The 15,514-nt window shown below is 33.2% G+C and overlaps 5 protein-coding genes across 5 annotated transcripts in view; 3 read left to right on the forward strand and 2 right to left on the reverse strand.

Annotated features, from left to right (window-relative positions):
- Positions 1-880, forward strand: part of NAEGRDRAFT_77671 (exportin-6 protein) — a gene marked incomplete at its 3' end in the record, with an annotated part of 4,916 nt that extends 4,036 nt beyond the window's left edge. The window contains exon 7 of the mRNA XM_002682981.1: positions 416-880. Within this exon, the coding sequence (XP_002683027.1) occupies positions 416-880 (465 nt within the window). The remainder of the gene's footprint in view (positions 1-415) is intronic.
- A 68-nt stretch (positions 881-948) lies between these two features.
- Positions 949-3,424, forward strand: NAEGRDRAFT_56417 (uncharacterized protein; the record flags this gene model as incomplete). The annotated part of the gene is made up of 1 exon (XM_002682982.1): positions 949-3,424. The coding sequence occupies one exon, from the start codon at positions 949-951 to the stop codon at positions 3,406-3,408; it is 2,460 nt and encodes an 819-aa protein (XP_002683028.1). The 3' UTR covers positions 3,409-3,424.
- Positions 3,425-5,547: 2,123 nt separating this feature from the next.
- NAEGRDRAFT_77673 (uncharacterized protein) lies at positions 5,548-10,365 on the forward strand (the record flags this gene model as incomplete). The annotated part of the gene is made up of 4 exons (XM_002682983.1): positions 5,548-7,292; positions 7,330-8,264; positions 8,307-8,721; positions 8,764-10,365. The coding sequence occupies exons 1-4, from the start codon at positions 5,553-5,555 to the stop codon at positions 10,363-10,365; spliced, it is 4,692 nt and encodes a 1,563-aa protein (XP_002683029.1). The 5' UTR covers positions 5,548-5,552.
- Positions 10,366-11,980: 1,615 nt separating this feature from the next.
- On the reverse strand, positions 11,981-12,652 carry NAEGRDRAFT_29368 (uncharacterized protein; the record flags this gene model as incomplete). Its single annotated transcript, XM_002683330.1, has 1 exon — positions 11,981-12,652. One exon carries the CDS (start codon positions 12,650-12,652, stop codon positions 11,981-11,983), a length of 672 nt encoding a protein of 223 aa, XP_002683376.1.
- Positions 12,653-13,435: 783 nt separating this feature from the next.
- On the reverse strand, positions 13,436-15,098 carry NAEGRDRAFT_61124 (uncharacterized protein; the record flags this gene model as incomplete). Its single annotated transcript, XM_002683331.1, has 2 exons — positions 13,436-14,309; positions 14,350-15,098. The coding sequence occupies 2 exons, from the start codon at positions 15,096-15,098 to the stop codon at positions 13,436-13,438; spliced, it is 1,623 nt and encodes a 540-aa protein (XP_002683377.1).
- Between the last annotated feature and the right edge of the window lie 416 nt (positions 15,099-15,514).

Below are 15,514 nucleotides of genomic sequence, written 5' to 3' on the forward strand. Positions count from 1 at the left end.
CATGGAACTTATCACAGGATCCATGCCTATCTTTATCAAAGACAATCATGGAAGAACAGTTTTAATACAATTACTCAAACTTTTAAAGGCTGTAGTATCTGATGGAAGTGGAAAGCTTTCCAGTACCATACCTAAAATAATTCATACTTGCAAAAATATTATTTATCCAGAGTTGAAGAGTATTGGGGAAGGTAAAACAATTGGAAATACTTCCTCAATTGAGGTTCTTCCATATTATTATGACTTATTGTATTGTATTTTAAATTATAACATGAAATATTTCTTCATATCTAATATTGTGAATGGAGTTATTCAAGAACAACAATGTACAAGTATTGAAACTTTAGATCAATTCTGTTTCATAATGGAATGTTTTTTGAATTCATTTTACTCAACAGATATTTCTATTTTTAAGAAAAATTTATCTTTGTTAGAGGATTTGAATGATAGGAACAAACTTTATGAAAGATTAGCTTTCAGACAAGTCTTGCCTGCTTTTGGTAATAATTCAATGATGAATTGTTTTGCTACAATTTTTATTAATATTTTAATAGCCAAAAGTCACAACCTTTACAAGTCAGAATTAATAACATCACTTTATAATATGGTTAATGCTGGAAATTGGGAAAATTTTTCAGTTTTCATCCAACAATTTTTGAGCAGCGATAACAAGTTAGTGCAAAAGTTGAGTAATGACCAAAAACAACAATTACTTATTCGTCTGCTAGCTAAACCAAATCATATTGAGGATTCTGAATGGAGAAGAAGAGAAAGCTTTGCAAAAAGAGTATCCCAATTCACAAACGATATTTCTTACAGTGTAAAGCAAAACACACATTCTAACCTATCCTTCCTTGTTTTAAATTATATTAATAAATAAAACAAATTATTATTTTTAAATGGGTTGTATTAAAATAATTTTTTTTTAAAAATTAAATATTAAAAAAAATGGCTCCAAAGAAAAAGAAAAGTACCTCTGATAAACCAGCAAAGGAGTCAAAAAAAAAGAAAAAATCGGAATCTTCATCTTCGGAAACAACAAATACTACAGTTGACACAACCAATAGTAATAAAATACAAGAAACTGTACCTGATGCACAAATAATATTACAAGAAGCTGATCAACAAGTGCTTCAGCAAGAACCAACAAAAGTAGTATCAACAGAACATGAAGAGACAAAAAAAAGAAAAACATCTCCAAATACATCTGATGAAGCATTACAACAACAAGAACCTCAACGTAAAAAATTTCAAATATCACTAAAAACTTTAGGAAGCAGGAACTATAGATTTACTCCACTTTCTTCTGATAACTCTTCTACCTCCTCGCTTACAAATACTGAAAAAGGGGAAAAATGTAAAAATACTTGTTATATGTGTCAAATACATAGACAAAGAAGTGGTGAGCCTGAACCCATTCCATATGTTGATAGATCTGAGCAACTGACTACCTCATATATGGAGGGCTTGTGTAAATTACATGGAGGTGGCCTAAAATTTAAGGAAACTACTCATAAGTCATTATCAGATTTGTGTACAAATACAATACTGGAAGCAAATCAAGATATACTATCTGGTAGTAACATTGACGAAATTTTCAGATTTGAAAAGAAAATAGATATTTTAACTGGATTACCTCCTTCTGTAGTAATCAAATTGTTTCCAGTCCATTTCATCCTAGAAGTGATGGACAATTCTCAAATTAATTCTTCACAATCAAAAAGTCTAAAGTATACTGAAATGACCAAGCTTTTTCTTTCTCAAATATCAAAATGTAAACTAGTTCCAGATCTTTTCAGTGAGTTTAAAGATCTTAATTGTAATTTTTATGATGGCTCCGTTATAGTGCATATTATTGACATGAGAGGTCCAGAAAATCCTTCTAAAATGTATCCTTTGCAAGAAATAGTTTTACGATCAGAACCTACAACCTTGGAAAAGGATATTTATGAATTTATTGATGATAACTCTTCTTCGAACCTTTCTGTTGAGCAGAGACTGGAAATTGTAAAAAGTATTGTGCATACTGTAAAAAATGATTTAAGTATCATTAGAAAGACTAATTCTATTTGTTTAGATCCTAATCCAAAAGTTAGTTTGGTTGCCAACTCTATTCATTACAACAAGCTAAAGGCAGAGTTTAGAAGAAGAAGAAGACCTATTGTTCATTTTACTCAAAAACACAAATCACTATCTAATAATCAATCTATGGAAGGATTATCAGCAACCGGAGGAGCTCCAAAACAAGAGCATAACTTACTTAATTTTATTGCAAAATCTAAAACATGGAGTGAAAGTTTAATATCAAGAAAAGACAAGGCAACCCTTCTTCATTTACCAAATAGCTCTATTGCTGGTAAAAAGAAGAAGCAGAAACTCTCATCCAAACAAAAGAAAAGCAAGGATAATGAAACATTTCCAAGAAATATTTCTTCAGAGTCAATTCCTGCCGAATATGCAAAAATTGTGGAGACAATATTAGTCAATTGCAAACCACCAAATAGGTGCCGTATTTTAAAATTCGAGTCATACGACAAGACAAAAACATGGAGAGTTGACATTCTTCCATATTTAGAGAATAGTGGAACAGATAACACCAAAAAATTCGAGGCATACATTTTACCTCCACATACATTCACACCAAATAATCAACCTGTTTTTTCACATGAACAACCATCTTCATGTATTGTTGGTGGAAGACATGCAGCTGAACTTTATGCAAGAAGATTGAAAGATATGTTTACCAGTAACGGAAAAACTAAACTAGTAATGGATCATGAAATTGATTTACAAACTTATATTACAGATAATAGACTCACTAAACCACCTCACCTTTTGCAAAGATTAAGCAAACTTGGTTCTTCTTTACACAAACCTGCAGCACAAACACCTGTAACTAATGGTCAACCACCTACAGTAGTTAATCCAAATGTTTCTACTCAACCAACCACAGTACCAACACCAAGCCAATATCCACAAGCAGGAACCAGTCAGCAAGCAACCATGGCTTACACTAATGTAAATCCGCAAATGAATCCACGAAGTGCTACTGACAACATTCTAATCAAGAAGATGTTAAGTTCAATACCCCAAAGAGGTACACCAGTTGCTCCAATCAATCCAACCACTGTTAACCCAATCAATCCAACAGCCCAAGTAGCCACTGGTAATCCAATCCAACAGGTTTTCTATCAACAGGTTCAAACAGGAATAGCAACTACAGCACTACACTATCTCAATAGTGTCATAAATCCTCAACAAGTTCCACAAAGGGCTAACTATGGAATTAATTATGTATTACCAAATAGCACACCATTTCTTGCTGCAAACAGACAGCCTAATTCAGGCAATCCTAATCCCAATAACATAATTATCAATCCAAATCAACCAACACAAAATAAGCAATAAATTATAATATTTACTTAAATCATATTAGTATGTTTCTTGGTTGAACTAGTTGGTTGATTGGTTTTTTCCAAAATTGTTGAACCAGATTCAATTTTTTGGGAAACTTCGTTAACACTTTCCTCTGGTAATTTCTTTCTTAGTTCTGAAATTTCTTCTTTAGCTTGGACTAATTGATCCTCACTATCCAATAATAATTCCTTCACCATTTCATAGTACATGACATCTCTTTGACGAGCAATTATCACAATTATCAAACAAATGATAAGTGCAGCATTAATAAAATGAAGTGGTCCTTTGACGGCAGAGTCCTTTGTAGCTCCTTGTTTCACATATTTTTCCAATAAATCTTCCAATTGATTTACATCTTGTGTTGTGAATGCTTTTTTCTCTGATAAATGTTGAAGTATTTCCCTACTATTTTTTAATTTGGATGAAATTTCATCTTGTTGTGATTCGGAATCAGCGGCAAGTGCAGCTTCTTGTTGTTGTTTGAATTCCGCAGCAGTTTGTGCAGGTCTATTATTTCTTGGAGTATTTAGAATATTATTGGCGCCTCCTCCTAATGCTCTCAGGTTAGTCGAGAACTTTCTTGTATTAACTAAATGAGAGAGAATGGAACGACTATTCAGCCTGAGCATTTTTTATTGTTTGTGGATAATTTCAATTTAAATAAATTAATTTTAATAGAGCTTCGCGCCAACAGTAATCGATTTTAACATTTAAAAAAATGGAGTTTGCTTCACCCTCATCTGTTCACAACACAAACTACCCTGTTCAGAGAAGAAATTCTAACTCTGAACAATTTTTGACTCCCTATTCGGCCAATGAACCTCTGTACTTAGATGATGACAATGAAATTTGTTCTCCACAAATCCCGATCTCAACTGCAAAAACATTTTCTAAATCTGATAATTCTCTTGGTACTGATCTTCTCCCAAGTAATATGTCGTACGAAGTGGTTTGGAGAGAGGAAAAAATAAGGTTGCTTGAACAAGAGAGAAACTCCGCCCTATTAAAAATTGAGGAATTTGCTAAACAAAACCTTATTCTAAGAGAGGAGTTGAAAAAGAATCAGAAAAACACAAGCAATCCAACTAATGAGATCAACCAATTAAAACATGAAAGAAATTCCATACAAGAATATGCTGAACAAATCCGCCAACAAAAGAACTTTCTTCAAGAACAACTAAATACGATAAAGCATGGCCAGGGAAATGTTGAAAGAGATTTAGAAAAAAAGGATATTCAAATTAGAAACCAAGAAAACCAAATAAGAGAATTATCTCACCAACTAGTTTCCCTCCAAAAGCAATGTGAGCAACTAATCTCAGAGAGAGAGAAAATGAAGAGTGATCTTATTGAGGCTCAAACCAATTTACATATCAAATCAGCTGAGCTAGAGGAACTCAATGGAGTTCAAGAAGAATTGTTAAAGGCTATGAGCGAAGAAAAAAAGAAAACAACAGAACTGTTAAAACAGCAGAACTCTGAAAATGTTTCACGAGAGAAAATGAAAAAAGAAAATGAAAGATTGGAACTGTTGGTTGACAAGTTACAATCTGACTTTAAAAGGGAGCAACAAGAAAATTTTAATCAAAGATTAAAATTTAATACAACACTCGAAGATACACAGATGAAAATGCAGGAAGAAATTGATAGGCTCACTAACAGTCTTTCCCAACTCAAGAGAGAAACAGAAGAAAAAGAAATACAACTAAAAAACCAAATTCATTCTCAGCAACACAAGATTGGTACATTGACAGATCAATTAAGAGAACAAATGGACAGGTATGAAAAGAATTTATCGTTATTAAAAACTGAAGAATCAGAAGAAAAGAACAAACACAACCAACAAGTCTCAAAATTTAAGAAGGAATTATCATCAAGCATTGAAATGATAAAACTGTTAAAGGAAGCAAACAAAAATTTGGAAGACAACTTTGTACAACATCAAAAAATAATATCTGCTTTAGAAGACCGTTTGAAAAAAGAAAAAGAAGAAAAGGAGGAATTGGCAGAAAATCTTGACATTCTAAAAAACAAATTACCTAAAATGCTTGCTTTGATTGCAGAAGACTGAAAATCAAACAAAAATTTAAAAATAAATTTGTATTAAAGAACTCCCGCTTTACCAATACAAAAAAATGTCTGAACTGGAAGACCTTGATGAGGAACCAACAAACAACACAAGACCATCCTCATCACATATTCCCCAAAGCAAGAACGAATTAACAACAGATTTTCCCAAAAGACCAAAAACATCTCCCTCCAGAAATGATGAAGGGGCAATTGAACAACAACAGGAAGAACGGTCGGAGGATGTGGATCAAACCATCACCAAAAGAAGGAAAAAAAGAAGGACGAGAAGGCTTTTCGATGATGAACAAGAAGAGCAACCAGTTCTTGAATCTGAGGTAAATCAAGTAATCCAAACCAACGAAACAGAGGAAAGGATTCCAGAAAGGAGTGAATTCCAACAAAATGAACATCCTACAGAAGAGCCAGTTCAAGATTATCTTGAAGCTGAACCAATCACAAAAAAGTTGATTGAGAAAGATATTAAACAAGAAGAAAAGATTGTAGAGAGAAAGTTTCCAACAGTTATAAAAAAAGAACAAGCCAAGAAAAATCAGAATGAATGCTTGACACAAATCTCGGAAATAAGACCTGTGGTTGAAGGAGTTATTAAACAAATTCAGATTAGAGTTAGAGAGCTAGGAAAGCTTCAAGAATTTTATTTGTCAAAACAAAAAACTAAAGAAGCAGAAGAATGTAAAAGCTTGGCAGAAAAATTGAAAACATCCACCGAAAAACTGTCCCAAGAATATTCTTCCAAATATAGATACTTTGATCCTCAAGAGGAGGGAATATTTGCTGACAAAAAGCCATTCATGTTGGAAAAAGGACAACATTTACTTGAACATAGACTTTTAAGGGAATCTAATGGATTAACAAAATTTTTTGATGAAAATGGACAACTCATGGTTCAAATGGATCCAACTGCAAAAGTATTCACAAAACCTGGAGAAAATGATTTTGACTTTATTGACAATAGAACAATATCTCTTAAACGGACAATACCAACAAGAAGTATTCGTTCAACAACAGCAACAAAACACTACAAGATAGAAATAGATCTTAGAGAAGTCTTATTTGAAGACCACCCTTTAATGTGTGAGGAGGAAATATTAGCTAGAAAAATACATGAAGCATTCAAAATGTATAAGGAATTGAAAGAAAATGACAAATATACATACTTCCATAAGAGATTATTAGCTTTGCAAACAGAACTAGATAGACTTAGAGGCAAAAAAGACAAGGCGGTAAAAAAAACAAACCCACTTGATGAATTAAGCTATCTCACAAAAGAAACAAAAGAGTTGGAAAGAGAAATGTCTGTTCTAAGGTCTGAAATACGACAAAATAGACAAGATTTGGAAAATGAGGAGCAAAAAGAAATAATGCTAGTAAATTCAGTGATTGGAAATTGGAATGCCCTTTGCAAAGTTAGATCTACCAACAGATATAACGTAACAAACGTTAAATTGGGATTTAGAACAATTCCTCAAAACAAGGAGGATGACAGTTTTAGGATACAATACCAAATCGAACAAGAGTTACAAGAATTGGAAGAGGATATGAGATGGAGTTACATTCAAAAATTAATTGAATTCAGAGAGCAACTTATTCCAAAACAGGAGCAAGAGTTTTCTTCCCTATATTTGATAGCAAAGAGCTCTCCCAAACTTGAATATTTTGATAAAGAAGAAGAAAAAAAGAAAATACTGACACGAATAGAGAAAACAACAAGATATCCTGGGGAACCAATTGTTGTTCCAGAAATTTTGAAAATGGAAATAACAAAAGAATCAGAATTACCACCCGTAAGTATTTGCTTAAAATATGAAATAACTCGATCAGATGGAGGTCGAAAGAAGGAAGCAAATTAGCATGCTCTCATACCATATTAATTTATTGGTAAATGGAAACTATGTCTGTAAAACTACCAATCAACAACTAAGATCTGATTTCACAATTAATTTTAATGAAATTGTTTCTGTTAGCGTTTTTAAATGGCCAGAATCAATCAGCTTGCAGATTTCTCAATCTGGATGGTTCGAAAAGCCGCTCACTAATGTTTTTGTCCCTGTTCCAGGTTTAGAAAGATCTGGTAAAACAGATACTGAAAGTGTAAAACAAATTTCATTTACTTCCCCGGAACCACATGTTCCAGTTTGGGATCTTCAGGCAACAGGCTCCTTTCCTCCTTCAATATTTCAAATATTCAAACCTGTTCTCTCTCCCAGTCATCATACCTACGGAAGTATTAAACTCTCTATTTCTTGGGTAAAGCCATCCGAAGAACGGACAGTGGAAGCCCCAAAACCACCAGTCGAAAAAACAAAGAAGAATCTTCCAACTGCAAGAGACTTACTCAACCTGAAACAAATAACTTCTTGGATGGAAACAAACAACATTGATCCCAATGACCCAAGAAACACTGGACTTCTTTCCATGTTGAATGAATTAGACAGAGACGATCTTTCTAGCAAAGGTTTTTATTTGGCTGAGCAAGATGAAGACCTATTCTTTTTCGAGGAATTTAATAGTTCTTCTTTCCAAAGACGTCTCCATTTATTGAAATTGAGGGATGAAGTAAAAGGAAAGGTACCATTACCTATGATTTCTTTGAATTTAGATCATATCCAACCAAGGAATGTTAAAAATTATGAGGAAAGGATCATCCAATCACTCTCCAACGAGGCAAGATTATCATCATACGTAAATCAAGTTAGAAATTATACAAATAATGTTGTAATGAAGAAAGCAAAGAGACTAGTGAAGACAAATATGGAGTAAGTTATTTGGAAAATTAATTTCCTTACAAATATTTCTAGTGTATCTCAATATGTTAGAGAGCCTCCACTCCCAGAATTCCACCATTCCATTGATGCCATAATTGAAGTATTTGAAGAATACCGACCTTTAAATCCAAAAAGAGTTCAAAAGGAAGTACCTCCTATTAATGAAATTAATCAATGCAATATACTTATCCAAATAACAAGAGGATACAACTTCCCAGTCAGGAAAGGGCACGATGATGAGACCTATAGAAACTACAGGCAAGAGAGATTGAAAAATGCTAGTGAAATTGGATTAGAAATGCAAATGGGAACTCGTGTTGCAACAAATGTACCAACCAATATCTATGATCACACAATAGCTAATGCTGCCACATTACAAAAAGGACCCCAAGATACAATTAATTATATCACCATGGCTAAAAACACTCAAGAGCAGGGAATGCCAGATGTAAGTACTAACTTTGCATTCTTAATTATTTAATTTCAACAGAGATTGCTCTCATTCGTTGCTATTAACTTTGATGGAGATATTCAAAGAACAAAATCTGTGGAAGGTCCATTCCCTCAATTCAATCAAACCCTATCAATACCTCTAAAAACTGTAAATAATGACTATAGCCCAGAATCACTGAAATTAATTGATAAGGAAATTTACTTTGATGTTTTTGATGAAATAACCGTTGAAGGCCTAAGAGACGAAAGAGATTACAATACCATAAATCAAAGAGCTGAATTTAAGTGGTTAGGCTCTTACTCAGTACCATTCTCTACTCTGTACCAAAACGGAAAAATAATTGGTACCTTTAGACTTAAAACACCTCCTCTCTATCTGGGCTATGGAAAATCTGTTAATGATCAGAACGCTTACACAGCCTTAACCGTCTGTATTACACTGGATCCTCCTTTGCCAAGACCAGAGAAAGTTGAAGATTTCATAATTACTGGAGAGGGACCTGAAGTGTATTCTTACTGTCAGTGGTGGTCTAAAGTTGTGAGAAAGTCCAAATATGCAAAAACCAGGAATGTGAAATGTCTTGTTCCAAATATTGAAGGAAAGGCAACTTTACTTACAAGGTACATTACTCCACAAGACCCTCCTCCTGAATTACAGACAGCTTCTGAACTAGCAAGATTTGTATCCCTCATTCCTCTTTTAAACGATTCATTAACGTTTGACGCAGGAGATATTTGGATTGGATCCCAAGAGTTTTTAGATACAAGGGCTGGTGATTGGGAAGAACATTCAATTCTTCTGTGCAACTATTTCCTTAGTTTGGGTAAAACAACTTTCTTTGTTCTTGGAAAAGGTGTCCCAGAAGGAGATACTGCATATGTTCTTACAGTTGAAACCAGCGCAACAATTACACATAACAATAACCATTCGTATCAGGAAAATAGAAAGTGTTTATTGTTGTGGAACTCAGTAACCGGAGAGAAATATTCAGTAGATGATCCTCTTTGTCCCCTTCAAGAAATACACTTAATTGCATCCCAAACAAATATTTGGATTAATGTGCAAAAACATGCCCAGCCATCCATGATGAAATTTGATCTTAATGATATTTCACTATTTTATCCTCTATATAACCCAACAAGAGATTCTAACAGGATGATTGCTAAAGAATGTTGCGATCAAAAAGGAAAGATTCAATATAAGAAACTACTATACAATAAGTGCTCTCCAAATAATAGCATAAGACTAGAACAAGATATTAGACGAGCAATTGAGGAAGGATTTTCTTTATGGAGACACAAAGCTACGATATGGGACAACTCTGTTAGCAAAACATTTAAAGAGCTTTTACAAAGTTTCGAAGCAAGCAAAAAGCTAGACCAAGCACTAAGTGATGAAAACCAACAACAAGTTTTGGCCATTGTAAATGAATCAAGTGCAGTGAATGGTTTTCCCCTTAATTTTTGTTTCAAGGATATTGAGGAAATTGTTACAGAAGTACGAAACACCATGGTATACGATACATATGAGCCGGATGTAAAGTTTGCACTAGCTGTGTATGTAGAGCCATATGCTAATGATATTTGTAGTGTGTGGGTTTACGTTGCATCAATTATCAACAAGAGAGGGTATTATTAATCATAATATCACTCCACTTCCCAGATAGGATAACATGCTTCAATCGGCATAAAAATCTACTTATTTCTCCCATTTCATCTTTCCTGTGGTAGAAGAATGTGAAACAGTCTCCCAAGGAAACATCATTAATTCCCTCAGCCTCTTTAATATCTGGAAGAGGAATTTTACAAAATCCAAACCTGTTTACTCTGTCACCAAGGGATAATTGTCCAAAATCGTTTCTCCCTTAAAAGAAATAATTATAATAGAGATTACAAAATAACAAACCTGAAAAATAAAACTCATTTCTATCTGTAATTAATATTGAACGAAAATTTCCACATTTGATAAATTTGATTTTCTCCTTGAATTCTATTTTGTTTAAATATCCGCTTGTTAGCTCAGTACACTTTGAGACACCCAATTGTCCATACATATTATTCCCAAAGCTATATAATTCGTTAACTCGATTAAGTATAAGTACATGTGAAGCTCCCACAGAAATCATGTCAATCCAACCAATATTAATATTAACGGGTGTAAAAGTATTTCTCTGAATACAGTCAGGAAATCCAAGTTGTCCAAATGTATTTTCTAATTAATCTAATATTCAGTGTCATCACTAAAAATTGAAACAAACCTCCACAAGAATAAATTGTATTCTTTCTTGTTAAAATCACTGTATGAGAATGCCCAAATCCGAAATCCTTAACTGAGTCTGTAATATAATCTATATGGGTAAATGAAGGCACTATAGTGACATTTTGCAATCCCAATTGTCCATTTTGATTATTTCCTGCAAGATATAATTTTCCAGATCTTGTTAGGAATCCAGTTTTATGAAGTCCACATTTAAGCAATATTATTTCTTCACAAAATTGATTGGCATTCGTGGGATGAAAAGTATTACATTCTATCAATTGACCAATCCCTAATTGACCAAACTCGTTATCTAAAAATTATTAACTATAAACTTAATTTGAAATTTACCTCCACAACAATAAACTTGATTGTCCAATGTCAATAAAGCAGAATGATACGATTTACTGGCTATTGCTTTAATGGACAGAGATTTCACTCCCATAACTTGAATAAATTCGAGAACACTTTCGTTGTGACCTAAAAGTTTCTAAAAATCCAAAAGAAAATATATTTACCTAAACCTATTATTCACTTTTGTCAAAAACATTAAAATAATAATACAAACCTAATTGCCCACTGTAATTCCTTTGAAATTTAAATAAAATTCAAGAAATTATTACTCACCATCCTAAAAAGAATGTCACCTGGCAATTTATAATAAATTATAACATACCACACACCCACAATTCATTCCCAAATGTTAATATCATAGAGTGGCTTGCTCCTAGTTCTATCTGTTTAATTTCCTTTAAAATGTTTTTAGCTGTTTCTTCTACTGTAGAAATCCACTTGGTACTATTGTTGTTATTGTTTGATATTGATAATTGTCCATAATAGTTTCTTCCACAACAAAGTACTTTATATTTCCTCTGTTCATTCATTTGTTTTGCATCTTCATCACAAGATGAGAATAAAACCCTGTTCGTAAATATTTTATTATCATCAAGTTGCAAATGATTTTCCTCTTGATAATTGTTCATTTTTTATTATCAATTTATTTTCTAAATCCGAACCAGCCACCAGAAGCTTGTTTCTTGTCTTCAACAGGTTGTTGTTGTTGTTGAGCTTTCTTAATGTTTTGTAATTTTGTAATAAAATCACGAGCTATTTGTTGTGCTGGTTTGTCTCTGTTTCCGTATTCATTTAAAATTGTCCTCACATCAATTTTACCAGATTTACTGGCTACAAGCTCCAAGAATGGTACTAAATCTGTCAGTAATCTGTCGGATGTATCTCCTTTCCATGGCTCAACAACAAGTGTATTTTCAGGTTGCTTACTATAGGCTTCAGCACGGTGGTCAATCAAAACAATCCTTTCGATAGGTCTGTTCATCAATGACAGATCCTTAATAGTTTTACCATTCTCCATAGTTGTAGAATCCTTGAAGAGTTTGTGAGCATATTGATTTGGATCAAGTCTTTCAATAATTTGTTGAACAGATGTCATATAATTTTCACTGAAAAATACCAATTCATAGTATTGACTAATTGTCTTGAGGAAATTATCCAATCCAGGACGTTTTTGTGTTTTCCAACCTGTACGTGGTGTGTAATAAGTATGAATCAAAAGGTCTTCGACTGCTAAAATCAAAACAGGTTTTTGAGGAGATCCTTCTGCAAGATCAGGAAGGAGTTTAGAATTGGTTGGTTTGGTTAATGGTGCCATGAGTTCATCAATTTTCTCTTTCAAATTATCAAAGCTAAATCCTATTTCGGAGTATAATCCATACATTGCATAGAGTCCCATCATCATAAAGAAGGGAAGTGAATATTTTACACCATATGCATGCCAGTTTGGTTTTGTACGAATTTTTTCAGTAGCTTGTTGGTCTCCCATATCCTCATAGTCTGCACCAGTTGTTTTCTTTTTTTCATTTGTCTTTTGTTCTTGTTGTGAATCCTTTTTTTCATTTGTCTTTTTTTCTTTCTTTGGTTCTTCTGCTTTCTTTTCTTCTTCAGCTGTTGAAGCTTCTTCTTGTTCCTCGGCTTCTTCTGGTTGTGGTGGAGGAGGATTGTTCTTTCTTTCCTCAGCCTTCATCTTTTTAATTCTTTCGGCTTTTTCTCTCAAATTATAATCATCTTCATTGGATGGTTTTGAACCAACACGAAGAAGAACTTTAGTAGACGAAGTGAAGGCTCTGTTTTGTTCCAAAGGTTGGAAAGAAAGGAATTTGTTTGTATTAATGTGGTTAAGAATTGATAAGTACATCACTAATAATTGTGAATAAGTGTAATATTAAAAACATACATTGCTCCTTCCTGGAAAGCTGTCTTCCCGTAGCTTTGGTGAGGGCAGGTAATAAATGTTTGAGCATTTTTTAAAGATTTGTTGGAAATAAAAATTCAATCAATTTATTATATAAAAATATTATTCTAATTCAAAGATTAAATATTTAATATTAATTGTTTGAGGGAAAATTATTTTATCGCTAACATTAAATATAATTATTTAATGATCTAAAATTTTACTTTTCAATAATTGCTTCTTAGAGAATGATGTTAATTGTCTTACATGGCTGTCCAAAGCATCAGAAAATTTGTTGTAAATAGTATAGGAGACATTGTTTTCCTTGCATACCTTTTTAACAATTGGTAAAATTTTTGGGTACAACCATGGATTAATACCAGGGAATAAGTGATGAATAACTTGGTAGTTCAAAAAACCAGAAAGATATGTCCAGAGGTAACTGTCATGACAATAATCAATGCAGGTAGTGACTTGAATAGCAGCCCAATCCAAATCGTCATTTCCACCATTGCCTTCATTGCTGTTATCGACCATCTCATTAATAGCATTTGATGGCCAAGCACATTTTTCAGAGATATGATTAATTTGAGAAAGGAAGCCAAACATTACTCCAGCAACGATTTCAGTAGCAATAAAGGTCAAAACAGTTTCCATAACATTACGACCAATTAAACCCCCTGTCTTGTTAAATAAAAAGATTGGTAAAACTATTCTATAAATAAAGAAGAATATCTTACTTCCATAGAAATGGAAAGTAGTAGAGCTAAATGTGGGTGTGGCAAATGCAATACCTTCACTGACATGTCTTGTCCAATAATGGATAAAATCAACAATTTGCATGTAAAAGATCAATGAAGCATACAAGAAAGGCAATGATCCAAAAGAACCAGTCTTTGCCATGATATCTACAGGAACAGATGTATAATCCTTTGGTTCAGAATACATTTTAGCAATCAAATCAACCTTTTCATTTTTTGAACAAGTGGCCTTAGTTGCTGAAGATGGAGTATTATCAATGTGTCTGTTCCAAGTGTAGACACCAACATCAGGATCAATCTCACTCATGTTAGTATAACTGTTTTGATAATTAGAAAAGAAAAATACCTAATACATACACGTGATGACCAACATTATGTCTAATGGTCCAAACATAAAAGGATTGGCCCAAAACATATGATCCAAAATTACCAATCAATCTCCACACTGTTGGAAAATCAGTGAAAGAACCATGACCTAAATCATGAACTACATGAACCAATGCAAGATGATGGAATAAACCAGCTAATAAACCCAATAAAATTGCAACTCCCAAATTGATTGATGGAAAATATTGAGAGAGAATTTGGCAAGTTAATAGACCTGTGAAAATAAAAATTGCATTGCAAAGTCTAAGGCCTGAAACTCTTCTTATGTTCTTTTTGAATCCACTACTTTCATTCTTAATTAATTCATCTCTAATACGTTGTTTCATAATTTCATAAATATTTGTTTTGTTTGTTGATTGCTTTGGGCCAGAAAGAGGTGATTGGAAAGTGAATTTAATTGCAGCATCATTTGGTAGTTCATCTTGATTAAGAGGAAGCTTTCCTACTTTGGCACTTTCAACATCGAACTCTCCCACATACTTGATAGAACCTCCAGTGCCTTTGAGGTAGGATCTTGCAATTGATTCGGATGATAAATGGTATGATTCAAACAAGGCAGTAGCATCACGGGCGCAAGCAGATTCTATCATCTCACGACCACCAGGGTGCTTATCGGCAAACTCCGTCAAATCATAAACTTTATCGTAGAGAACTGTCCATAAACGAGTGTTCTTTACTCCATCATGCTCTTGAAGTTGTTCGAGTGTAATTTTACTCATTTTTTTTTTGATGTTTCACAATGCGAAATGTGAAAATATATTGTAATTAAATTGAATTGAAGCCTTTTCGGTTATAAGATAACTTTGGAGGAGTCCACACTTGTTATTCAACACCTGACTTTGTTTTTTTTGAAAAGGTCAACATTATAATTCATCGTAATGAATGGGGAGGTTTCATTAACTAGAGAGTGATGACTCGAGTAATCATATGCCATATTTTGATTACAATGTTTTGAAAACTAAATAGTAAGGTTTGTTTTAAGGAATTTAGACAAGTTTGGTCGTTTCCTCTAACCCGTTCTGCTCTTTCATTAATAATTTCATTAAATGTTGCTAATACCATTAAAAAATCTAATGTGTTATTATTATATGTAATAGGCCTGTAAATCATGCATAATTAATTGTCAAGTATTGTT

The sequence above is a fragment of the Naegleria gruberi genome (assembly GCF_000004985.1).
Source record: "Naegleria gruberi genomic scaffold NAEGRscaffold_1, whole genome shotgun sequence".
NCBI classification, from domain to species: Eukaryota; Heterolobosea; class Eutetramitea; order Acrasida; family Naegleriidae; genus Naegleria; species Naegleria gruberi.